The sequence below is a fragment of the Buteo buteo genome, chromosome 4 (genome assembly GCF_964188355.1).
Source record: "Buteo buteo chromosome 4, bButBut1.hap1.1, whole genome shotgun sequence".
In the NCBI taxonomy this organism is placed as follows: domain Eukaryota; kingdom Metazoa; phylum Chordata; class Aves; order Accipitriformes; family Accipitridae; genus Buteo; species Buteo buteo.
The window spans coordinates 16,019,853-16,044,904 of record NC_134174.1 but is presented as its reverse complement, the minus strand read 5'-3'; the positions used below and the strand labels follow the sequence as shown (position 1 = coordinate 16,044,904).

The 25,052-nt window shown below is 45.6% G+C and overlaps 2 protein-coding genes and 1 long non-coding RNA gene across 3 annotated transcripts in view; 2 read left to right on the top strand and 1 right to left on the bottom strand.

The window, feature by feature from the left end:
- The window catches only part of LAMB4 (laminin subunit beta 4), a 44,043-nt gene extending 26,850 nt beyond the window's left edge, over positions 1-17,193 (top strand). The window contains exons 22-34 of the mRNA XM_075026783.1: positions 692-916; positions 2,020-2,240; positions 3,447-3,543; positions 3,897-4,272; positions 4,641-4,801; positions 7,944-8,149; positions 9,045-9,248; positions 10,834-10,978; positions 12,788-12,995; positions 13,626-13,764; positions 14,015-14,191; positions 15,215-15,368; positions 16,754-17,193. Of these exons, the coding sequence (XP_074882884.1) occupies positions 692-916; positions 2,020-2,240; positions 3,447-3,543; positions 3,897-4,272; positions 4,641-4,801; positions 7,944-8,149; positions 9,045-9,248; positions 10,834-10,978; positions 12,788-12,995; positions 13,626-13,764; positions 14,015-14,191; positions 15,215-15,368; positions 16,754-16,893 (2,453 nt within the window). The 3' untranslated portion in view covers positions 16,894-17,193. The remainder of the gene's footprint in view (positions 1-691; positions 917-2,019; positions 2,241-3,446; positions 3,544-3,896; positions 4,273-4,640; positions 4,802-7,943; positions 8,150-9,044; positions 9,249-10,833; positions 10,979-12,787; positions 12,996-13,625; positions 13,765-14,014; positions 14,192-15,214; positions 15,369-16,753) is intronic.
- On the bottom strand, positions 13,554-20,612 carry LOC142030541 (uncharacterized). Its single transcript, XR_012650208.1, has 5 exons — positions 20,523-20,612; positions 18,698-18,772; positions 16,713-16,776; positions 15,382-15,463; positions 13,554-13,648 (listed from the first exon to the last, which is right to left on the bottom strand). It is a non-coding gene; the product is annotated as an uncharacterized LOC142030541 (long non-coding RNA).
- A 1,120-nt stretch (positions 20,613-21,732) lies between these two features.
- The window catches only part of LAMB1 (laminin subunit beta 1), a 44,409-nt gene continuing 41,089 nt past the window's right edge, over positions 21,733-25,052 (top strand). The window contains exons 1-3 of the mRNA XM_075024864.1: positions 21,733-21,911; positions 22,079-22,248; positions 24,639-24,774. Coding sequence (XP_074880965.1) covers positions 21,875-21,911; positions 22,079-22,248; positions 24,639-24,774 — 343 coding nt within the window. The 5' untranslated portion in view covers positions 21,733-21,874. The remainder of the gene's footprint in view (positions 21,912-22,078; positions 22,249-24,638; positions 24,775-25,052) is intronic.

Sequence of the window (25,052 nt, the reverse complement as noted above, 5' to 3'; positions counted from 1 at the left end):
ATTTCCTCAGACATTGTGAAAGGCTCTGGTCCTGAGGACCACAGCGAAGGAGCAGAGTCCTTGGTTGAGGATGAGCCAGTGGATGAGGTCCCAGCAACACCAGCTTGCCCAGAAAGGTTTCTGAGATGCAGAGGGGTAGCACCCCAATAAGGGTGGGCATTGGGATGGCATGCAGAAGTAATTGCAATGCCAGCAAGCAAGGACAGAGTGTCCCAGAGCTCATCTGACCTGGGGATCCTCCACTGGGTTAGGGAAAGGAGGGCAGGTCTGCAGGGCTCTGGGTTGCTCCGGGAAAGAGCACCCCCCACCTTCCTGTGCTGCTGTCGGGGTGAAGGCCCCAGGGAAAATCCTGCAAATATGGCCAACTCTGACTACTGCCATTGAAAGGACTGCCGGAAAAAGATGTTTGGATGTTTTCTCAGAGGGTACCTATTTACTCCTACTGAGAGGATTTCCTTGGCAAAAACTACTTGGGATGAGGAGAGTGCATTTCCATCAGATTTCAGTGTGGGAGATGTAATTTAAGCTGATCGTAGGATTAAAGGGCAACAGTCTCAAACAGGTGGATATTTTCCCTTGGAAATGTGCATTTGAAGAGACAGTCTGAATCTTTTAACAGTATTATTGGAAGTTACATGTTTCACTTGAATTCCCATCAGCCAGCAAATATTTTTACCTTCCTCTCCAACAGGCAATCGGTGTGACGAGTGTCCTAGTGGGTTCTACAAAAACCCAGGCAGCCCTGGGCTTGACTGTGCACCATGTCCCTGCAATAACAACATTGATGTGACAGACCCTGAGTCCTGTAACAGGGTCACTGGGGAATGCACCAAGTGCTTACACAACACCCATGGAGCAAACTGCCAGTTCTGCAAACCAGGGTATTTTGGCTCAGCCCTTGATCAAAGCTGTCAAAGTAAGCAAGCAATAGCACTGTAACTGAGTAACACTACCAAGAAAAGTTTTAAATAAGTTAGGCTATAAGGAGAGGTTAGCCCTTGGAGGGACAGTAAAACTAAAGCAGATCAATGGAGCAAAATATGAGAATACCAAATATATTTCTATCCAGTGATGCAAATAAATGTTAACATGGCATCTATTGAATTCTTTGTCATCCAAGTCTCACTAAATCTCATACTGAATATCACTCCTAGGACATACTCATTTGTGAAATGAAATCAGTACCTCCTGTTAGAAAAATAAATATGCATTCAGCCCATTCAGGAAGGAATCAAAAGTAAAGGAATCAAAGATAATTGTTTATCCATGTTGCTGGCTGATGCCAACTAAGCAATGCTCAGTTAACCAGATGGTCCCTTGCTGAGCTCCCTGCCTTACCAGTTGTTTTCATTAAGTGGCTAGAATAAAACTATTCAGGCAATTTAATAGATTCCATGAGGACACTGTCAATAACTCAGCACTTTTAACAGAAAGGCAGGAGTGTAAGAAAAAGCAAGGCATAAGTTTCTTCCCAACACTTCTCAAAGACTATTTTCACAAATGTGCCTGATCGAGGGTCTAGTTTCTACAGGCCAGACAATTATAGGTATTTTCAATAAACTTTTTTTCTGGGAACATCTAAAATACAGTTCAAGCCCATTCCTTGTTCATTCTTGGAAGATTAGAAATGTCTGTTAGAAATGGTTAAGCAAGGACTTTTGGCTCCTCACAAGCAAGGTTTCTTATCTTACTTGGCTTACTGGGGTTTCCCACGCTGGATAGTGCCTAGTGTAAATCAGCTTCTCCTTACCCAGCATATTTAACATTTCATTCTAATAAGATTCAAAATTCACTACGCCTTCGTTTTTTGTGCCTGTATTAAAAGTACTGAACGTTCCCAGTAAGCTTGCTCAAAGCGATATATAAACTATTATAGAAAGATAGGTAAACTGTATGAAATTAAAAATGTGTTCAAGATTACTGGAAGTAAACCTACAGCATGGGCTTTGTATACAGCTCTGATTGTCCATCAGCTGTCTATATTATCGTCTGATGTACTTATGGTCCTTCTTTTTCCAGGGTGCACATGCAATCCGGCAGGTGTTTGCCCTGCCATATGCCCAGGGGGGGATGCAGCCTGTCTGTGTGACCCAGCCACGGGAGCTTGCCCTTGCCTGCCCAACGTGGTGGGCGTGACATGCAACCAGTGTGCCTCTGGCTACTGGGACCTGGCTAGTGGAAAAGGATGTCAGATCTGTGACTGTGATCCAAAAAACTCCCAAAGCAACCTGTGCAACCAGGCAAGAAAATTCCTCTGCTTTCTAGGAACCAGGGTGGTGGTGTTTTGGTATGGCATGGTGGGGACTCTCTTATAAATGAGGGTAGTTTTTTGTCGTGCTCCCTGAAAACAAGAAGTCTTTGGAATTTTGCAGTTGGTGCGATGACACTTTGAGTCCTTATATCAAACTTGCTGTTCTAATAATGTGGCTCTACTTGTAAGCGATTTCTCTTTCCCTGTGTGTTTCTTTGCCAAGGGGATCTTAGAAATACTTTGTAAGAAAATATCACATAGGAAAAAGCTGCCTTGTAAGTATATGTATAGGGAAGAAGGAAGTCCAGAGTCTTACGAGTATTTTTTTTAAGTGTTTATTTTCATAAAGTAGCAGCTATGCCCATTACATTAATCATGCCTCATCTATCAGAGTGCTAGACTACCTTTTCTCATCTTTAATTCCTGTGCACTTTTTAGAGCTAGAATGTAGAAAAAATAAATCAGCGTTTCAGAATATAGAGGTAAAATTGTGGTCCCATGGACTCACAGCAATTTTGCTATTGACTTCAGAGCACCAGGAGCTTATCCCAAGCTCTTGCTGATGTGCTTTCACGTTTTCCTTTCAATATGCTTTCTATTTGTTCTAGTTTATTTAATGGATTTATTATTTTTCCTAGCAAATGTAGCTCTTAACCTCAAAGAACTACTACTGCTTTTCTGAGCTGTACCAGTTATCAGAGCTGTAATTCCCTGCAGTTTAATTTAATAGCTGAATTCCAAAATAAATTTTCTAGGGCAATGTGCATAATGTACCCTTGAGGTTTTCAGTTACATATCATGTAGTTAAAAGTTGAAATCTTACGATGAGTACTTTGCTGCAGCAAAAATGAGAAATTAATCTGTTTTGCAAAGGAAAAAAATCCTCTCTGAGATCATAGTCACAGGATGAGTTCTCAAAGAGCATCTATAGACTGGAACATACAAAATCTTTCATATTAGTCAAGTAAAGCCACCTCTCAAAGTCCATTTTGTTTTCACAACCTTGAGGAAGATGGGAAAGGTGGGACAATACTGTACAAACCATGGTGTTCAAAGACTGCATGCAAGCACTATCACTGCAGTCCCCATGCAGCCATATGACATAAGTCACAGGGAGAAAAAGAAACTCAGTAAATAACGTATCTCCAGCCATATGACTCTGCAGGAAGTTATTTAATCCTAACTGTCTTTGCAGCTTACAGGCCAGTGCCCTTGTAAGCTAGGTTACAGCGGAAGGTGTTGCGATGAATGTGAGGAAAATTACTTTGGCAATCCCCAGACACATTGCATTTGTAAGTATTACTAAGTGGGGACAACTGGATTAGAAACTGCCTCAGAAGAAACGTTTACCTTTTATATTCATAGGGGAGATGGGACATACATCTAGAGAAGCAGGCTTTCATATATTTGTGTGTATGAGATGGACAAAAGTGTTTATATTATTTATCTATATTGTTCCTTATATGGTTATGATGGGACCATGGAAGTTAGAGATGAAGAGCCATTAGCCAGGCAGTCCACTTTGCTCTAAAACTCAAACACCTGTTTACTTCTTTTGTCTTGAAATGCACAATTGTACCTTTTGCATGCGTTAATCCCATGGAAAAGGAACAACTGAATGTAACTTGCTGTCCCTTTCTTGCAGCATGCAAGTGTAACCTGGAGGGAACCAGCCAGCCCAAGTGTGACAAAGCCACCGGCGCGTGTAACTGCCGTGCTGGTGTCACCGGCCGGTTCTGCGACCAGTGCGGCCGTGGCTTTGAGAAAGACTTTCCCTCTTGCCGTCAGTGTCATCTTTGTTTTGATCAGTGGGACACTGAAATTACTGCCCTCACTCAGACTGTTCAGGAGTTAATGAGGTTTGCTGCAAATCTTGAAGACAAAGGAGGACGAATGCCCAGCTGTGACATGCGCTTCAAAGCCTTTGCAGATGCCATTTCTGAAATTGAAAGAATTTTGAGACATCCTGTTCTTTCACTGAAGGCCCTCTCAGGCATCAAGGATTTTCAGGGCTATGTTCAGTAAGGGCTCGGCTGCTCCTGAAAAAATCCCTTGACTGAGAAAGCAGTCTTCCCCTGGGCTCCACCAGCCATCCCTATACATCACGTCCCACTTCTGATCAGCACACAGATGCTGGAATACTAAGTCACTGTTTTCAGTACATCTGTGAACAAAATAATCTTTATAGATATTATCTGTCACCCACAGGCATATACTTAAATGCTGGAATTTTCCAGTTCATTCTAAGGGTTTTCTTAATAAGCCATTACAAGTAAATGTTTCTGCTTATTTAGAAATTTATCTCTTGTCCTCTAAAATATTGTGTATCTCAGCTCTAGTTTAAGAATTATCCAGTCTGACTTCTGCATAACTGCCATTTCCCTTTCAGACAAGAAGTTGCACAAATGGATCCCCTTCACAGTACACTGTATGAGTTTCCTGACCTTAACCAGAACATAGAAGACATTGGGGAAGAAGCTGACCTAGTGTATGAACTTCTACAACAGAAAATACATCTGCATCAAAGCTTTCATTACTTGAATCTCAAAGGTAAGGCAACCAGCAATTAATTGAAATAGGTGAACATTTTCCATGAAATTTCAGATTTTTTTTCTTACCATCGAACCATACAATATTTCAGAGATCCCTAGATTTTAGTTTCCCATGGTAGTGCAAAAATGTAAATACTAACAACATTTTATACTGACTTTCCAAACTCCCTTTTTTCTTAAAAAGACATGATTTCTAGCATCCTAAATTTCAGATGCATGTGCCAGGGTCACTCCAGTCAGAAGTCTCATGAATCCTGATGTTTACATCAGGATTTAAAAGCCACCCAGTTTCACAGTGTAGGCTCACAGCTCATACAGTAGTACAGCAAAGGACTTTCTCCCCACTTCTGACTCCTCTTGCTCTTAGCAATACTTAAAGAATGCTGTACAGCCATGGTTTGTTTAATTAAAGCAGAGAGTCATAGTGCAACTTCTTAGTGTTCCCATGGGAAAATACATGACTTTATGTGGTAAGGAGCTAGCTCTCCATCATCAAAAAATGTGAAGTCAGAACTGAGTTCCTTGGCATTTTTGAAAGAATTATGCTGTCTGTGCTTGAGCTAAGTATAGTATCCATCAGCTGCTAATAGCAGTAATGACAATGTCACAGACTGGTTCCTGGAGAAAGACAGGGATGCATCAGTCAGAGATCTTGAACAGATGCTAGATCATCCACAGTGGCAGGAGATTGTCATCAGTATGCTCTCCAAAGAGATAGCTGCCAAGATATGAACCCCAGAAGATAAGATGCGCACCACAGAAGACACAAGCTACAGGCAATGCGCTCCCATTTACAGCTCCTCTGTGTCTTATTTGGGTGAGAAAAAGATTGGCCCAGACAAGATGGAAAAAAAAGAAGGAAAAGTCAACAGAATACAAAGCTGAGGGAAAGGAAGAGGGGAAAAGAGGGATTAATTAAGATTTAGGGCTCCCCTGCCCTGTTGTACTTGGCAGTGCCCCCAGGGCCGGCTCTTCCGCTCAGGTCCCTGCGCGAGCAGTCAGCACAGCTCTCCCAGGCTCCGCTTCCCAACTCAGCTGAGTCTTGTGCAGACTCTGAGAAAGGCAGGAAGGCAAAGAAACAATAAATCCCAGGGAGGTCAGTGGATGCACAGCTGAAGCATCCATGGTGCTCTCTGGTCACGTTCCAAACCCGCTTCGTCTTTTGGCCTCAGGAGAGGGATAAACAGCCCTATAAAAAGTACACGGGGGTGTGGGGAGGGGAAGACCTTGAATTTAAGCTGAATTTCTGGTCAGGGCCACAAATACTCATTGGTCCTGCTACCAAGCATCTAAGAGCACAGAAATAACATTTCCATCAAGATAACCAGCTTCTCCAAAATCCAGGAGAAAGCCTGGCTCCCTTACCCCATCTTCCTTTCTGGACCAGCGGCACGTCCTAGGTATGGCTCTGTCTGCTTTTTCCTCTCTCATTTTTGCTGGGGTAGAGCAGGATATGGCCACGTACACCATCTGGGACACATTTGGTACTTGTGTTCTAGACACATGTGGGGAATGGGCTCCCACCTGCCTCTCTTTGCCAAGGATCAGGACTTGGAGGCTTCCTCACAGGCACACATACAGCCGGCTGACCTGGAAATGTCAGTATCTAATAATGAATTAAAATCACTGGAAAAAACAAGATACAAGTGTCCTTAAAACAATGTTTGCAGTTTATGAGATCTCATTAAATTATGGCTTTCCAGCCTTGGCCCCTGGCTTTGCAGCCTCTGTGGTATGGTAATGCAGTGAGTACAGCTTTCTGGGCTGTAAATCAAGCCTGTGCTAAGACTCTGTGTTTAATGTAAAGGAACTTGGAAGCTCTACAGCTCCATCACAAACCAAGCACGAAAAACGCATTTGGGCCACTTAATGGAGAGCTGAACCACTGTAAAATATTCCTGTGATGGAACTGTTGCAGAGAAAACAGTCTCTGGCTTAGATGCGGAGTTACAGCAGCCTCTTGCCAGGTATTTTGTATTAGGAGCTAACTTTAAACTACATTGTTTCCAAGAGCTACAAGGTAAAATAAATAGCCCTGGTTTCACACGATAACTAAACATTGTTCAACTTCAAGCAAGGCCAAGGACTTTAGAGGCTGATTCAAAGCATGCAGGACTTGATGAGTGACTTATCATTGACTTCAACTAGTAACTGAGTCAGTTACCAGCACAAAGAGGGATGTTAATCAATGACCTCTAATGCTTTTTCACTGCTGACACATCAGTTCTGGTTCATTGCACATACTTCTGCCTGGGGATCTGGGGTCAACTTTGGGTTCTCTGGAGACCTGGGAAGCCTCAACAGCAGCAGCTTTAAATTATGTGTTTTGCAAAAGGCCTGAGTCCTTTCCTTAGTCTATTAATCTGCAAAAATTGTAATATTCTCCAACCTTTTTGAGTCTGGTTAAGAGAAAGCTTACACTAAGCAAACAAGAAAGACTCTTGCTGGAAAGTAATTTTTGCCTGGCCTACAAGCTTTACATGGAAATGCTTTTTTTTTTTTTTTAATGCATCAACCCTGAAACTGGATTTTCCAGAGCCAAAGAAAACTCATAAATTCCCATTTGTAATCTAAATTTTGGCCCCAGTTCAGCAGACATTTAACTTTTGGGTGCTATGCTGAACAGACAGCACAAATGCTTTCCTGACTCACAGAGAGCTGATCATTTCATAGGGTTTACAACTGGCAGAAACAGTTCTCCTGCCTAAACTGCAAAACAGCATAAATGGCAGGAACTTAATCAAATCAACAACAGCAGCAATGCATGAGCTACTGATAAATGCAGATCAACAGCAGTTTTTGTCATTAACGGGATCCCCTTTATACTTTTATATCTTCAATTGGCTTTTCATACACCTTGGACTCCGAAGAATGAGATGGGTTTCATTGTATTTGCATCTATTTTAGCAGGTTTTATGAGTATCAATAACTATTCCTGTTTGGCAACTGGCTAAGTAAAGGATTAAAAAGCTTGACTGAGGAAATGACAGCTCCTGTCCCTCCCTGCTGTCCCGAATCAAACACCAGTGACAACAAACAGAATCACCTGTCACTCACTATTTGTCCAGAATTCACGTAAATACATGAATTAAATGCAATGCAAATACAGTCAGTACTAAATCCTATTTCTGTTGCTACAGATGTCATCAGCAACATTAGGAAACACTCTGAAGTATCATTGCTGGCAGAACAGAAGACCAGTGGGACAATCCCTATTGTAAGATACTCAGAGTACACCAGGAACCACGCACTTGCTATGTTGGGCCATCAGGCCTTCAAAGCAAGCAATGTGCTGGAACAGCTCAAGGTGATCAAGATCCCTGACATTCAAAACTTGAATGAAAAGGTAGGTGCTGTGAATTTTGAATGGGAGCTGAACAAAAATCTCTTTTTTGATGCTGTTGGTAGGTTTTATTCTAAAAGGGTGCTTACATGCATTTTTAAATCTGGAAAATGGCACTTCCGTGGCACAGACATGCAGTCACATCAGAAACAGCTGCACTTTTCAGCTGTGGTTACTACCACCCTTCTGGAAGCCATTGCTCCCAGGGCAGACCCAGCACAAGGAACTGTTTAAGCACTCACTAGTCGTAAGAGAACATCAGTGTAAATTCAGAAAGATTAACCCCAACCTCCTCCATCAGTAACTTAATCTAAGCAGAGCAACTTTGCCCTGGAGTGGATGGGGAGTGCTCACATATCCTTTGCATCACCCATGGGAGAGGAAGGGGTTTCTGTCCTTGTGCAGGGCAGCAATGAATACCTGATAGTACCTTCAGCCAGCCCTGCCAGATCTGGAAGAGATCATCCATCTAGGCCTTTAGCCTCAACATCTGTGTCAAACTATATGGAGGGCTAGACATGGTACCATGTTGTGTGAGAGGTGATCTGGATCCATTAGAACAAGCCATTGACCCATGAGCTGGATATGGCCAGGGGTCAGTTTCAGCCCTTTTGCCATAGAGAAGTGAAGCAAGGTCTTAGTGCAACCCACAGAGCCCAACAAATGGCTGCTGCAAGGATGCTTAGAGCCATGGGCTGCCATGGCATCCTTCAAGCCAGGGGCGGGGGACCTATAACTGGCAGCGATATCCATCTTTGGAGAGACCGAGACCACCATCTCTTTGGGAAAAATCCCATCCAATGTTCAATGTTCATATGATGTCAAACATCTTCCTCCCCCCAGGAGTGTATCTCAGGCCCCCAGAGGAGTCCTGACATAAGCATCTTCCTTATTGCAGATCTGTGGTGTGCCAGGACACCAGCCCTGTATCACAGCAGCCTGCGGGGGAGCTTTGTGCTGGGACAGTCACGGACTCAGGCAGTGTGGCGGCCCAAACTGCAGCGGAGCTCTCCCTCTCTCCACTGATGCCTTCAGAAAAGCTGAGGAGACTGCTGTGTTGCTAAATAACTTGACTACTCAGCTACGGGAACCTGAGAATCAGGTGCTGTATATCAAACCTACATTTGTTCAGTGAAATGGATGGAGGATGAGATTTGGGAGGTCACAAATCTACAAAAACTCACCTGCTCCTTGGACAAAGAGCAGTCACATAGTGATGGACCCTGTCCCAACATCATAGACCTATCACGGTTCAGTAATGGGAGTATTACGTGCCAGTCCCACCAAGAGACTGTGGCTCTAGCTATGCCTTCCTCTTCTGCACAGCTGCCAAGATCTCATGGGTCATGGTACCCTGTGCCTATGGAAGTTAGTGGCATCAGGCTAGTATTGCCTATATTTTTATGGGGAAAGATTCAAATGGCACCATCTGTCAGTGGCCTGAGTACGGCCCATGCTTATTGCAATGGGATTACTGCTGTACATAGCGTTAAGCTCTATTTATACAACTTCATATTACTCTTATGTTTGTCGTTAAATAATTTTTACAAATAATTTCAAGACAAAGCTTTTCTACCCCCAGTGATGTTTAGAAGGGCATCAAGTAGTCGGCTGTACTGCACAGTAGCAGTGAAAAATAACTCAAGCGAAGTCTGGCCAATACAACATGTGCCAAGGAAGCAAAATGGACAAATCCCAAAACACCAGTAAAGACAGTTTGTTCTTATTAACAACCAGAGATGATGCCTGTTACAGTTATAGGCAAAACACATTTTCCAACAGAAATGTCATTCTGCTGTGGCTTTGTCCTGTCCCTGCAGGGTGCCTGGGCATCGATTTCCTCTTTATAAAATGCACGCGACACACTGCATCACAGCTAACGGGTTTAGAAATGAGCAATCGGGGCACATGGCTGGAGCCCCAGGACACAGAGGGGCAGCAGCAAAAGGCATCTGCCGAGGCGGTGAGCGCCAGGCTGCCGGGACATTGCCTTTGGCACTCACAAGCCTCAGGCACCTCTGTGATGAGTGAAGTATTTTGAGATGTTTCGGAAGCAAACACATCACCATTTTTCTTGTTGCATGGTGAAACAGCAAATCTCTTCCCTCCACGGACTGCAGAGAGGCAGTACCCGTGCATCTCCTTAAAGCAAAGCATAGCCCCCAGCAAAGCAAAATACTGTTGGAATTCAATGACGAATCTAAAGGTCTCATTTAAATTACCAAGAATACTAATTTAATGGCAAAATGTAACTTTGAAGACAAGCCTTAAACTCTACCTTCCTTATTTGTGTCCTCTAAAGTGTATTTTTAACAGCCAGTCCAACATGAAAAGGCATATGAAATTATGTGCCTTTTCTGTACTGAATCTGATCACTGACGTGCTGCAGTACTGCAATAGAAAATAACAGTCAGCACCTTCTTTTAGAAACAGAAGGGGCTGTGGTTTAGCAGTGGTTGCAGAGAGAAAAAATGCTTGATTTAGGCTTTTTTCTGAGGCTAGAGGAAGGCCATGATGTAGCAACTTCTAGAGTTCCCCAAAGGGGTCTCCTACTACTTTTCAAAGCCACACCAAGTGATTCCAGCTGAGGCTTGGATCAAAATTATTTTTGTGTCAGAGCTCAACTTGCCAAGCAATGATAGATAACGTCCAGAAAATGGCACTGCTATTTCTAATAATATTTCCAGGTTGAAAGCATTAGAAAAATGGCAGAAGACAGTAAGTTGAAAGGCTCACAATTTAACGGGCAACTGGCGAGAGCTAAGAATCAAATTGAAGTTGACAGAGAGATCACTAAGGAGTTCATCCAAAAAGTGAAAGACTTCTTGTTAGGTAAATATGCAAAGTTCTTTTTGACTCATTTTTAATATATATTCCAATATAATATAGCATAATAGACAGCCAGAAAATGATTTAGCTGTATACACATGAAATTTCTTGTCTATCTGCTGATCTGTGCAATCTTTTTCAATCACTTTTTTCCTAGTGCTTCTTTCTCCCAGATGACAGTACTTTGTATTAATTTTCTAATAGATCTGTTATGTTCTGACTGTCATCTTTTATTAATGTGCTTAATTTGAAGCATGCAAGTAATTCTGTCAGTTCCTGGTTTATCTGAGCAAAGGACTACTAATATAATTTCATACAATATATAATGACCAGGCATGTCCAATGCATCCTCAAATTGTTATTCCACCCCCTTTTTCCAGGCCCATAAATAGAGGCTCTCCGTAGGGAGCGTGGGAATTAGGACACATACCACTCCATCATCTCCGTAAAGCTGTAACTCAAGGAATCAAAGGATTCTGGTAGAACTTCACAGCTCTCATAAAAAATAACAAACCAACCATATATACCCTAAAACATTTTCCACCCTCGCGATTGCAGAAAAATGCTGTAAGAAATGCACCCTAAGTTTTTTTTTACCAGAGTTCAAACGCGGTAGGATTTTTTAATCTCTTGAATGTAGCTGATCTCATAAGTTTCTAAGCATTGCATGTTGGCAGTCCTTTGGCATTCATACCTCTACATCCAAATGGGAGCAAGGGCAGAGGACAGAGGACTTCCTTTGTTTGGGAACATTTAAGTTATTTTATTGAATTGGAAGAAAAACTCCATTTAAGTCCTTACAATTCTCATATCTTTATTTGATAGCAATTGAAAATTCCACCTTTGACTCTTCTTTTGTTTCTTAGTAGACATATGGCATTTACTAACAATTATAAAAGCCTTTTTTCATTCATTTTTGCTTTGTAAATTGAAGTTTAAGAACAGTAACAGCTGAGTACAGTTACATTAAATCTGCTGTACTCTACATTGACGTGAATGGTAATTTTAGACGAATATATTTCTACAGAAAATAGCTCTCAGGAATGCACTACTGTTTGCACAGTAAACGTCTTCTATTTAATTCTGGGTGAGTTACTTCAGAGCATTAGCACAAACATTTAATATGTTTCAACTGTTTTATCCCCCAAGGTCTTGTCTATAAAGGGAAGTGATGATGAGACTTCACAAGGCATTTACAAGACTTCACAATACTCTTAACTCTGGGTGCCTGTGCCTCTTAGCAAAGAACTAGGACGAGCTCATTTGTAAGGGGAGTTGTCAAAATACATTTTTTCTACTGTAAATTCCCATCCTATCTGAGTCTGACCCAAGTTCCCTCTTTAGGTCAGCCTTTCTCATTAACTAGTGAAGGAACCACTTTCTCAATATTGTGGCGACTCCAGGGAAGGGATTACACCCACCAGCAGGCTTGGAAAGCTCCATTCACACCCTAGTCTCTCCAGCACCTCTTTGATCTGGGGGCTAACGGAGAAATGGGCTCTGACACATCTAGCTGTGCTGTGCACCGATTTAAAACCTTCTGCAGGCTCAGTTCTACATCAGAATTTTAATAACCCAGTTCAAAGTGGGTTCAAATCCTCATTTTAGCCAGTTCTGACAACACTAACAGCAGTACCTGGAAGCATAATATTAAATTACAAAATGTTGGAGATAATTCTCTTACCCCCTTGCTGTGCTTGTCAGCTTTATTCTCCCACATAACTCAAAGGGTACGCAGCTGTAATGATAATTTACATTTCACTGGGAGGAAAGAGCCGCTTCAGGATGCCCTCAGCTCCATTTCTGTTGCAGATGAGAGCGTGCCTCCAGAAGACATTGAGAAGGTGGCAAACTACGTTCTGCAAATAAACCTTCCCATGACTCCACAAGAGCTCACGGGCATGCTTGGCAAAATCGGGAGCATTACGAACCACTGTGAAAAGTACAAACTGAATGCAAGTAAGAGAAACAGAAAAAGGGAGGAAGCTCGGACACTGCTGGTGGAGGCACAAGAAGCCGAGTGAGTAGGGTATTCTCCTACTGATGTGCCACTCCAGCTGGGGTGGCACTGTGCACGGTAGGACTGCTCCATACCTCAGGCAGTATCTTAGTAACACTGGAGGGAAAGTTCAGCTGATGGCAGATTTCAGCTTGCCATTTCCACAGGGCCTCTTCAGCAGGAACAAGCCATGGCCACTCAGGCTGCAGGAGCCGACGTGCTGCAAGGAGGCAGCTCCCGCCAGCGCTTGGCTCCTCTGCCTGCTGAGTCACAGAGGCCAAAACAGCTACTTCCACATTGGACCCAGTGGAGCGTTACATCTGGTTCACTGGGAGGTTTAAATATGGGTGAGACAGAACCAACAAGAATTGGGGAGGGAGAAAATACATTCACCCATGCATCTTCCTTACTAGCAGTGCACCACCAGGCAGCCTGCAGCATCCAGGCTCACCTTTAATACAGCAGCTCATGTGCTCCCACACAAAGTCCCTTACTGAGGTTTTGCTTTGCCAACTTATGAACCACAATTTTAACGGCTGTTGTTGGATTTGAGGGAGTATTTCTGCATGTGAGCATGGGTGCATTTGAAATGTCTTCTTGCTTTGCTCTCCATGCCATGATACTACACACACTTCTATTTTTCCACTACAGCAAAGCAGCTAGAGCTCTTCCACCTGTGGATGAAATCAATAATAAACTAAAAAATGTTGTGAAGTCCCAAGGACACTCCAAAAACACCTTCATAAAGTTAAATGAAGAGATACGAGGCATCAGAACACAAATCTCACAGGTATCTTGCTGTAAATCTTTCCATTTATTTACTAAATACATTTTAGAAAAAAAGATACTTAATCTCAAAGTTTCCTTAGTGTGAACTTAAATAAATAAAACCAGAATGTGGTGCAGATATGACACTGATTCCATAATATTTAAGGGTCTCTTCTCCTTGATCAGTTGACATTAATCTCCCTCATTACCATGCTCTGCAAGCTGGATGGACGTTGCATAAGAAACCACAGCTTTCAATTGCTCTGTTTTAGGCTGAGAACCAAATGAACAAGACAAATGACAAACTAAAGGACTTGTCAGCAAAACAGTCCGAGATGGAAGATGAAATTGCCACATTGCAGGCAAAAATGCTGATGAACAAGAATCAAGCTACAAAGGCAAGAGCACGGGCAGAAGCAGCACACAAGCGAGCCCAGAATATTGATAATGTAAGCCCTTCTGTCACATGTTAAGGGAAAAAAGATTCCCTCCATGTTTAAAAGTATTTTTGATTCAGAAGTGTAATTGTGTTACACTGCTCTCCTCAAAACTGTTAATGTTTTTCTTATGCCATGCAGTGTAAAATGTCGCAGGTTACGAATAATTTCTTTTTTATTTTAAGGCTTCTGGCAAATAACACTTCTGTTTGCTTGAATGAAAGAAAACATACACATTTCTCTGGCTACTCTGTGACATTTTTCCTTGCACTGTGTGTAAGTCTCATAGTCACCATGGGCACCAGTAAACACAACAGAACAAATCACAAAACCAGATATTAAAATACGTGAGTGATGGAAGCAGCCTGGCCATTCATCCCATGCCATTCTCCTTCAGAGAAAATTGCTGTGGGAGTTACTTGTAGTTTTTGGTTGGCTGGATGCTTTTCAGTAGCTCCAATTTTTGAGAATGCACCTAGAAATTTGCTAAATTGCTAGGAGAAACCAAGCACCCACCGCACAAGCTTGGAACATGACCAAGCTTCCAGGTTATAAGAAACTCAGTTGAAATCTAAACTGCAGCCTCAACAGCAACCTACATCAGCGGAGAATGGATTAGCCAGTAAATATTACTACAGCCAAAAATGTAAAAACGCCAATGTTGCTACAGATAATTCATTAAATTTTAATTAAGCCTCAAGGCAAAATGAAATTTACAGAAAAGCCCTATCAAAAGAAGTAAAAAAAGCATAAGCTTTAAAAATCTTAAATCATATTTTCTTTACATCCTCACCACCCCTTTAGATTGCTCCACTGGCAGTTTGTTTTAATTGATTTCTATCAGGTTTTGCAAAGCATTATTTGATGTACACCCATTATGGATCGGTTTTTTTTGTTTTTTTTTTAAGATTTAAGAGAATGAGAGATTTAAAGTTTGGTTCAAAGAGGATATTTAAAAAAAGTATAAAAATCTCCTTCGGTATGTCAGATTAATTATGAGATGCTCTTAAACTAAGTAATGGCATTTTGTTACAGGAATTTGCCGACATTAAAAGAAAGTACACAATTCTTCAAGAAAAGCTAAAAGCCCAAGGACCTCCAAAAGTAACACTAGAAAAAGTAAAGCAGCTGAAAGAAGCAGCAGAAAAACTGGCTGAAGAGACTGAAAAAAAAATTAAAAGAATAACAGGTGGTGTTCTTACCTCCATAGTGAGCGGTGAAAATTGTGACAGTCATGAATTAAACTGAAGTCCTTGCCCACAGACACTAACAGACTAGGTTAACCTGAAATCAGGTTTAAAACAATTTTACTGGTGAAAATCCCTGCTTGAAGCTACTCAAACAGTTTAAAAGTAGCTGAATTTATTTGGCTTATGTACTTTTTCTGACATGAATTGGTTGCTATAAGCAGAGTTTAAGAAGTGTCCACATAGGGACTTGCAGTGATTTGATTCAGACAGTTTAAAAACAGGACAAGTGCAAAACCTGCATAAAACTTCGCTGCAGATTTAGCTGGAAGCCTCGATTTGTGCACTTGCTTTGGGCATTTGGACCTTAAATCTTCCCTCTGTACTCTGTTTTTTCTTACATTACTGAGTGATGGCTTGTGTTACAGAGCTGCAGGGTAGCTGTTTTCCATCAGTCCATACTTGTTCCCCTTCAGACATTATCTCTGAGCAATGGCAGAACAAACCAGGCACAAATACTGGCTTGTGGAGACTGAAGGCGACATGCCCTCATCCTGCGGGACTGTGGCCATGAGACAGAGGGGTCATGGGCAGCGGAGACCACGGCCGCTGCAGCCATATCGGCACCAGTCCTCACACAGCCCCTCGGGTGCATTTAGAGGGCAGCCAAAGAGGAAGAGCACTTCTCATGCAATTACACACATGAAACCTAATTCTGCTTGTAGTGAAGGTCTGGGCATTCCCACTGGGAATCCTTGGGCCTAGGATCCTGCCAGGCTCAACGTCTGAAAATGCCATGTAACATCAGCAAAACTGAAGCAGAAACTTCATCCCAGGAGCAAATTCTTCAGGACAGGATCCAAATAAAAATTTCGAGCATATACCTTAAGGAGAAGCATTAAGAGCATCCCAGTCTCTCCAAATGCCCAGATGATAAGTGCGTTGGAAACATGCAGCGAATAATGTGGTTTTGACTCGTTACCAGTATATTTACATTGGTGTAGCTTCACAGGGACCAACAGAAAACATTCCTGTAAATAAGGGAGACCTAAGCCCATTACGTCCAAATTGTCTAGGCTTTACACACATTGGTGGACACACTGTTTCTCTGAGTGTTTCCATTTAAACCAGCTCCTTTAGGAGCTCCATGTCCTGCCCCATCCTAGCTGATGGACAAAAGCACATGATGAGAAATTAATTTCTTTAAGGCTGTCATGTTTCTCTTGCCATCCGGAAGCCAGACTTTTTCCTCCAGTTGCATATATAACATTCTCCATTTGAAATGGGCTTATTGCCTCTAAAACTGCTGGGAAAAGAAATGCTGTTAATCCCTGGATTTTACTTACACAACAAATATGAGCATCATTGCATTTCTCTACTCTTCCAGATTTGGAGAAGAAGCTTCAGGACCTGAATCAAACCAAACAAGACAAGGCACAGCAACTGAGACAACTAGAGGAACAAGTGATAGCCATTAAAAATGAAATCACGGAGCAGGAAAGCAAGTATGCAACATGCAAAAGTTAGGGTCTGAACAGACCATCAGGTAAAATGCAACTGAAGCCTCTGTGCTTACCACTGCCTGAGCTTCCTAGCACAGAGGGCTGTCCTCTGTAAATACATCTGAACGTGCCTGTAGTATTTTGGCACAGTGACTAATGTAATTTTCTCTTGTTTTTTTTTGTCCAGTTGAGCTTATATGGAAATAGGAAATACTTTTTAATAAACCAGCTGATTAAGTAATCAGGATGTAGTCTTTGAGGGAGCTCTATAATACACTCCTGTGCACAGCCTAGGGCTTCTCGCTCTAGGGGGTTGGAAATGCAAAAGGAGGATTGCTCAGAGACCTGCAGGTAACTGCCTCAAAGACAGACTCCCAGCACCCTGTGTCTTCTGCTGAACCCTTCAATAACCTGTGGCTGTGTCACGACCCCACACAGGGCCACACAGACCAGGATGGGGCAATGCAGATGAAGGGCTGCAGGCTTCCGTATCCATCCCTGCTGACGACCAGTGGTGTCCCCAGGGTACGGTCACTCCTCCATCCCCATCTCTTCACTGAGACAGAGCAGGGGGGGCACTTGGAACCCCTGACCATGTGGGGGTCCCCCTGTGTTCACTGAAAATGCACAGCGATGGGCAGTGCCTCCCTGCAGCGCTGGGCCATTGGAGGTGGGCGACAGGGAGCCAATTCCCTAGCGCCCACTGGATGGCAGTGCACAGATGCTTAATGCCGAAAGTAACTTCAAAATAATTTCTTTGTCAATGTCCCTCCTGCAATGTCTATTTTTCTTATGCTTATAATGGGTTTCCCACATTTTTCGTTAATGCAACCGACTACTGGGGAATAATTTCAGCTCTTACATTTAAGCAGTTAGTCTAAAGGGCCACAAATGTTGAAAAACAGTTTCTCCAGGTCTTTTCCCACATACAGCAATTCACAGAAGTCAGGGTTCACTCAGTAGTTTCTTGTAGCCATAAAGAACACAGGAATTGTCCTAAATTTTAGTTTATAAAATATAAAGGAGGAGACTGGGGCTAAACAAATGCTACAGAAGGGCTAGGGTTTTAAAAAGCCTGAAGGGAGCTACTCCCCAGTTTCAAAATCCCACCCTTGGTATACATACTCCTGCAGGATGCTGAACAGACTAACAATGGCTTTTCCTCTGTTAAAACCAGTTGTGTCATTCCTGGCAGGACTGTCCCACACCAAGCATCCATCATGGACTTCATTCAGCTGGGGTGAGGATCCCAGCGCTGCTTCAGAGCCCAGACCACATCTGTAAAGCGAGGAATGCTCTGCAGGAATGTAGGGCTCTTAGCATTTACCCGTCCTTATGGCAGCAGCACCTCATGGCAGCAGCACGGCAAAACAATCCTTATCTAAAAGCCAGCATTGTTTTGATCCAATGGAGATAAACCCTCCATGGTTATCACTCTGTGTTTAGGAGAGCTAAAGTAGCATTCCTATATGCGGTGGGGGGCTTGGGTGGGAATTGCTGGCACAGATGAGATTTCAGAGATACTCCTCTAATGCAAACCAGCTGTGCTCCAGGGCAATGTGCAACATGCATTTGCCATATAATAGCTTCTATTGTGAAAATGATGGAATCAAATTATAACTTTGATATAATCTAACAAAGACACCTGAACACAGGTATGCACGTAACTTGTGGTTTAGCTTTTTCTGAATTTTAGCACTTTAAAAAATCATCTGTGAAGTGTGAAACTGCTTTGTAAGTTACTAGGCTGTAATCAGCCGATTGTGTTTAGATTGACTTTGCCATAATGAAATCGAGCATCTCTGTTTTACTCAGAGCACACAACTCACCACGCTGCTCACATGCGGGTCTCCAGGTAATGAAGGGTTTCCTGCAGGTTTCAATGCAGCCCTGCTGCACTACACCTGAAACAGGCAAACTGAAGCACTTAGACAGAAATTCCCAATTGCATATAAACCAAAACTATTTCATTCATGGCTTTAAAAATCTGAATTCACAAGCAGAAAGTTGAAAGAGAACTTCCTCCTAAAATCCACTGTCAGCTGTGAGAGTTGCCATATGGCTTCTGACAAGCTGCGAGGATGAGAAATCTGTAAACACAAGGCAGTTAAACAGGTCTGGAGGGGAGATGTATCCATGGGGGGACACAGAAATTGCTGGAAGAAAAACGGAAACAGGAAGAAGAAAGTTGGCATGGAGTCTAACCTCCCCTGCCTTCCTCCAAGCATGCTCAGACACACAAAGCGAGCAGACCAGATGGAACCAGCAGCTACAGAACACCAAATCCATCCTGTGACAGCTTCTGAGTTTTACAACTGTGCAGCATTCCCCATTGGAAGCGGCGCAAAAACTTTTAAAGTGTTTTTGCAAAGTTAATTTGTGGGAAAATGCTGCATCTGCATCAAAAATACCTATTTTTAGTTCCCCCTGGCTTGCTTTCTTGTGGGCAGAAGTGGCTTCAGAAAACTTTTTCCTGAAAAGAATATTGACATCACAATCTTGCTGTAGAGCATTTTGACTTCAATGACATTAATCAAAATGCAATCAACACTTAAACAAACCCACATATAATCAAAGATATATTTAATAAAAAATGATCTCATCAGCTGTATTTGCTAGGCATTCAACCACTGCAGTGTTATAAGAAAATAGGTGATCAAGTGGGTCCCACTGAGGTCAAATTCTGAACTTTGGTTCTTTGAGAAGACTTCCAACCCAGCACAAACACAGACACCCCAGCACTGTAAAGCTGCTTCACCAACCACAAGGATAGGACATGACACAAAATAGAATTTTTATCATTTGAAGAATCAAATTAAAATACTCCCACTCGCTATTGCTCACGAGCACTGCGGAGAGGGACAGACAGAAACAAGTTCACTGCGCCTAATTACCCACACAGTGAATGCTGGTGGTTTTGGCTACCTCTGAAAGGTGACCACGGTTACGGGTGACGGTGGCCACCCTGGTCCGCGGCTGCAACTCCAACTCCATCCCTGACGCAATGCAGCAGGGTCACCCCCAGGCTAGAACACAGCGCGTTGTCACGCTGTCTGCAGCAAGGCACGAAGAAGCCTAACCACAAGCGGCAAGGAGCTGCGGAGGGCAACTTTAGCCCATTTTAGGTTTAGGGAAGGATAGAACTTCTACAACGCTATGAAACAGAAAAAAAAAGGTGGAGAAAACATCAAATTGAAAAAATATGAGACAGCAAAAAATCCAGTGGCAATGAAACACTCTGTCCCCGCACAGTCACACATGGAGCGATGCTGCTGCCCATCTGCCATGGACAGGAAGAGTTTCTAACTGCAGCAGAGTAAAACATTTTCTGTTAGTGGGACTAAAATGTTTGTTGTACTTAAGCTTTAAAACAAAGCCATGCTGTGATTTACATGACAGGATTGTGAAACTGAATTAGTTTTGTGAATTTAGAAGACCACATTGCAGAAGAGGTTTAGAATTACAATACCTGCTCTGTCAGCTTAAAATGGTTTAATTTCCTGGATATCTTTAATGAAACAGCCCCACAAGTTCTTCAGTTGAGAGTCCTAGGTTATGTTTCAGACCTGGTGTTTAACCTTTAGGGCAAGTCACTTGGTATCTCTCTGTTTCTGCTTATCCATCTGTAAAATGAGAATGAACATATTTACCTACCTCGGCAGGGTTTGCTGGGACAGGCAGACCGCAGTGTTTCCACTCTGGCACTGCAAATAGCGAGGGCAAAGTGTTCTTGAGAGACACCGGTACCTGGTGAAGATTTACACAAGTTTACGTGTTACACCTGTGCCAGCAAAACTCGGGTATATAAACCCAGGCATCTGTCCCAGCCTGTGCCCAGCCGGGGCTGCGCTCTTCAAGTGCGTCTATCCTTCATACCCGCTCCTCGGCGTCTATTTCCCAGTCAGCCTTTCCCCTGGGTGCTGCGGGGACACTGCCGCCAGCTGACAAAGCCCCCGTGTCCCCGGCAGAGCCCAGGGAACCAAAGCAGGAGGCCGGGAGCACGGGGGCAGCTCCAGCACATCCATTCACCCCTCACAGCTGCCCCAGCGCCTCTGGGAAGGCAGCTGCGCCGCACGCTCCCTCCCAGCTAACGAGAAACAGCCTGGCAGCGGCCGCCCAGGCCCAGCGGGCCTCTCTGCCCACGCCAGGGCCAGACCCAGCTGCGTACGGCAGCACAGCCGCCATCCCCAGGAATGGCACTCCTGAGCCACCTGTGTTGGCACCACAGCACCAGGGGATTCGGGGCCGTTGAGCATCACGCGCCGCGGTTGCCAGCGCCCTGGCCCTTCCCTGGGTTTTGGGCCTTGCCGTGCAGGTAGACTCCATCCATCCATCCCTCCATGCTGCCCAGGCTAGGCATCCACCATCCATCGCTCCATCCCTCCCAGGCGCCCAGCGCCACCAGCACCCCCGGCAGAAGGCAGGATTGGGTCAAAAACCCCATTCCCACACTGTTTTCCCACAAACTGGGGCAGGGAGAGGGGTCGCCCCATGGGTGATCCCCCCACCCGACTGCTGCTCCCAAAGCTGGAAAGCAGCAGGGAGGGCACAACCGGGGGGGAGGCAGGCTGGAGTTTCCCCGCTCTCCCCTCGGGGCTCCCCGGTTGCCGCGGGGCGGGCGTCCCCCTCCCCGGCCCGCCAGCCGGGTCGCTCTGCCCCAGCCTCCCACCCCGGCCGGGCTACCCCTCCTCGACGGCAGCCGCTTTTCTGCGCTCCCTCCCCCGGGCCTGGCGCTGCGGCGGGGCCGGGCAGCCCCCGGGCGGGGGGCCGGCGAGGGAGGGGCCGTGTGCGGCGGCCCGGCCCGGCCCCGCGGGGGCGGCGGGGCGGAGGAGGAGGAGGAGGGCCGGGGGGCGCCCGGCGGCGCGGAGCCGCTCCCCGGGAGCGGCGGGGAGCTGCGGCGCCTGCGTGGAGCAGACGGAGCAACAGCTTTCGGCGGCGGCGTGGAGGGGGAGCCCCGTCCCGTCGCGTCGCGTCCCGTCCCGTCCCGCCGGTGCGAGCCGCCCGCCATGGGCCGCCTCCCGCTCTACCTCTGCTGCTGCCTCGGTAACTCCCGCCCCGCTCCGCTCCCCTCCGCTCCGCTCCGGCCGCCGTCGGGGCACGGCGGGCTGGGCGAGCCCCTGCGGCCCCCGCCGGGGCGGCTCGGGGCGCCCAGCCCGCCCGCGCTCCCGCTTTTCTCTCCCTCATCCCTCTCTCCCTCGGCGGCCGCGCAGCGCTGTGCTCCGCGGCGGCGCAGGAACCCGAGTACAGCTACGGCTGCGCCGAGGGGAGCTGCTACCCCGCCACCGGCGACCTGCTCATCGGCCGCGCCGCCCGCCTCTCCGCCTCCTCCACCTGCGGCCTCCGCCAGCCCGAGCCCTACTGCATCGTCAGCCACCTCCAGGTGAGCGCCTCGGGGCGGGGGGGGGAGACACGGACAGGGCTCCCCCGGGGCGCCCCGCCCGGCCGCAGGGCTCGGTCCCCGCCGGGCGTCGCGGCCCGGGGTGAGGAGGCAGCGGGGGCCGCGGTGGGATAAGGCGCTGCCTGCGGGGGGCGGGGGGGGGGAGTGCGGGCGGTGGTCTCCGGCGGGGCGGCATCGTGCCCCTGAGCGGAACCCCCCGCCCCGTCAAAGCAGCCCGCGTCCGGGGAACCCCTCGCGGCTTTCGGCCCCCGACCCCCCTTTCCTCGTCGAGGTTAATAAGGAGGAATGTGCCGCGGTAAGTTCAATTAATACTTTATTTTCAGACTTAGTGGGAGCCGTCTAGACAGCTTCCTGATTGAGAGTGGTCTGTAAGACGCGGGCGATGCTTTGGCCGCTGTTCCCCTAATGCAATTACATTTGTACGGTCTCCGAGTGAAAGGACGCAGATGAGGTTGTCTCGCACATCTGGTGGAAAACACAAAGCTCGTTACTATTTAAGCCAGAAGCAGCTCACCAGACTTAAAATCGCGGAGACAGAAGGGATGGCGGAGAAGAAGAAAATATCGGTTATAAGTGGAACTCTGTTGAACTGAAAGTAAGGGGATAATCTCCGGCCGAATTTACTGCCGAGACAATGGGGCCGGATTCTGGCACTTGGAAGGAAAACCACGGGAAGCAGGAGGAGCCCTGCCCCAGGGGCTGTAGCACTTGGCCCATTTGTGCCCTGAAGTTACCAAATCTTCCCCTCTGCGTCCCCCACCTTTAGTTTTACTGTACTGTTCTGTCTACTAGCGTTAATACTTGATTTAACATGGGGTTTAGCTTCTCTGGAACATTTTCGGCGTATGTCGGGATTGACTTTAACGACATTAGCATCTCTGGTAGAACAAAATAACAAAGGCACTTTGTTATGTTTTCTTACCTCAAAAAATGCTGAAGTGCCGTAGTAAAAAGCATCACTTGAGAAGTTCATGTCTGCCCTTGTGTCTGATCTCACAGCTCCAGTTCAGCATTTGGGATGTCCCTGGTTACTTCTGAACCGTAAGGTGGTGTTGAAGAAATCACAGGAAGGTGCCGAGTATCCTCTTAATAACATGGGGCTTGGCCACCCTGAGCGCTTTGCAGGATTGGGCCTTCTAGGATTCAGTTTTGGTGGGAGAAGGAGCAAGCCGTGGCATGAGGCGGGGGCTGTGGTGCTGGCGGAGAGGAGCCTGGAGCGGACAGGAGGGGATACCTTTCCCGGGACCCCCGTGCTCTCTGCTGGAGGAGTCTGTGGGGGCTGATGGGGGGCAAAGCACGGGCTTGGGAGGAGCTGCTGAAGCCAAAATCGGTGAAATGGAAAGCCTGTGTGGCGTGGACCTGCCAGCCCTCACGTTCTTGGCTGATAAAGCACTGCATTTGTCTCCATAAACCCGCTGGAGGAATGATGCCTGCGTAGCTTTTGACAGTGATGAGTTGCTGTTGTGCTGGGGCTCCCTCGCTGCAGTACGATGAGCTCCTCTCCCTCCTCTTCCCGCTCCAGTCTGCCAAACTGTGAGCTGGTTTGGGCAGGAACCCTCCCTTTTGGTTTGGTTCACATCCTACCTTGCAAAATTGGGAAGTGGTGGTTGTAGGCACCAGGACAATGCAAAAATAGCATTGTTCGTGTAATAGTCACGATGGACTTCAGTCCTCCCGCTGAAGAAGCACCTGGCTTTCCCAAGCAGCATGTGCCAGACTTGCACCCAACTGGTTTTTTTTATGGGCATACCTTGTAGTGTGTGCAGACTGGGTTTATGTGCATAGCTTGGGTTTGCAATCGCAGGTGAAGATGCAAGGTTTAGGTAGGAGCTTGACAAGCTGGATTCAGAGTAAAGTTAACCCTGCGCTGAAAGGGCTCGGTCACTAAATCACTGATGGCCCCTTGACGTGCCCTGAACCTTGCTGGAGGTATCCCTAATGCAGAGAACTTACATCTCCAAGCTAGCTCCCAAAAAACAATGTTATTTCACACAGGTTGTTGAAGATGCAATTTTGCACGTGTACATTTGCACAGAAGCAATTCAGTGATTTTCTGTAGATGCTGCCTTTGGTTCTGACTTCTGCTGGAGAACACGTGCGCTGGAGGAGATTTCCTGAAACTGTAATTTCGATAGAAAACATACTTCTCTTACAAATAAAGTTTATGGAATTCCTGGCATATTTTCCATTTGGCAATTTGCATTAATTCATAAAGGTAAATACACTTATCATTTCAACAAAAAAAATACCTTTGATGACTCCTGCAGGCAAAATGAGTGGAATGTGATATGGATGGAAAATAGTCTTATCTGCAGGAAACAACTATTGCCCCGCGGATAAAATCAGTAATGCTGATTATTTTGTTGTTTCAGGAGGACAAAAAATGTTTCATATGTGACTCTGAGGATCCCTTCCATGATACTCTCAATCCTGACAGTCATCGCATTGAAAATGTTGTCACCACATTCGCTCCAAATCGTCTGAAGCTCTGGTGGCAGTCGGAAAATGGTACGGGGTTTGTCCGGGAGCCATTTCCAGGGCTGGGAGCTGCTTTCCCTCCTTTTGTTTAAGAGTACCTATGGGTTTGCTGTTATCTCTGGCCTGGTGATTACTGCCAAGTGAAGGATCATGCTGTTCGAGGAGGGCTGAGTAAAACTGGCTGCTTTTGTGTGCCCTGGAGCGGTCCTTAATCCATAACGAAGCCCCCTGAGTCCTCCCTCCAGGAGTGTTGGAAAGAGCCGTCCCACCACTTTGCAGGAATCCTTTCCTAAAGAGAAAAGTTTCCC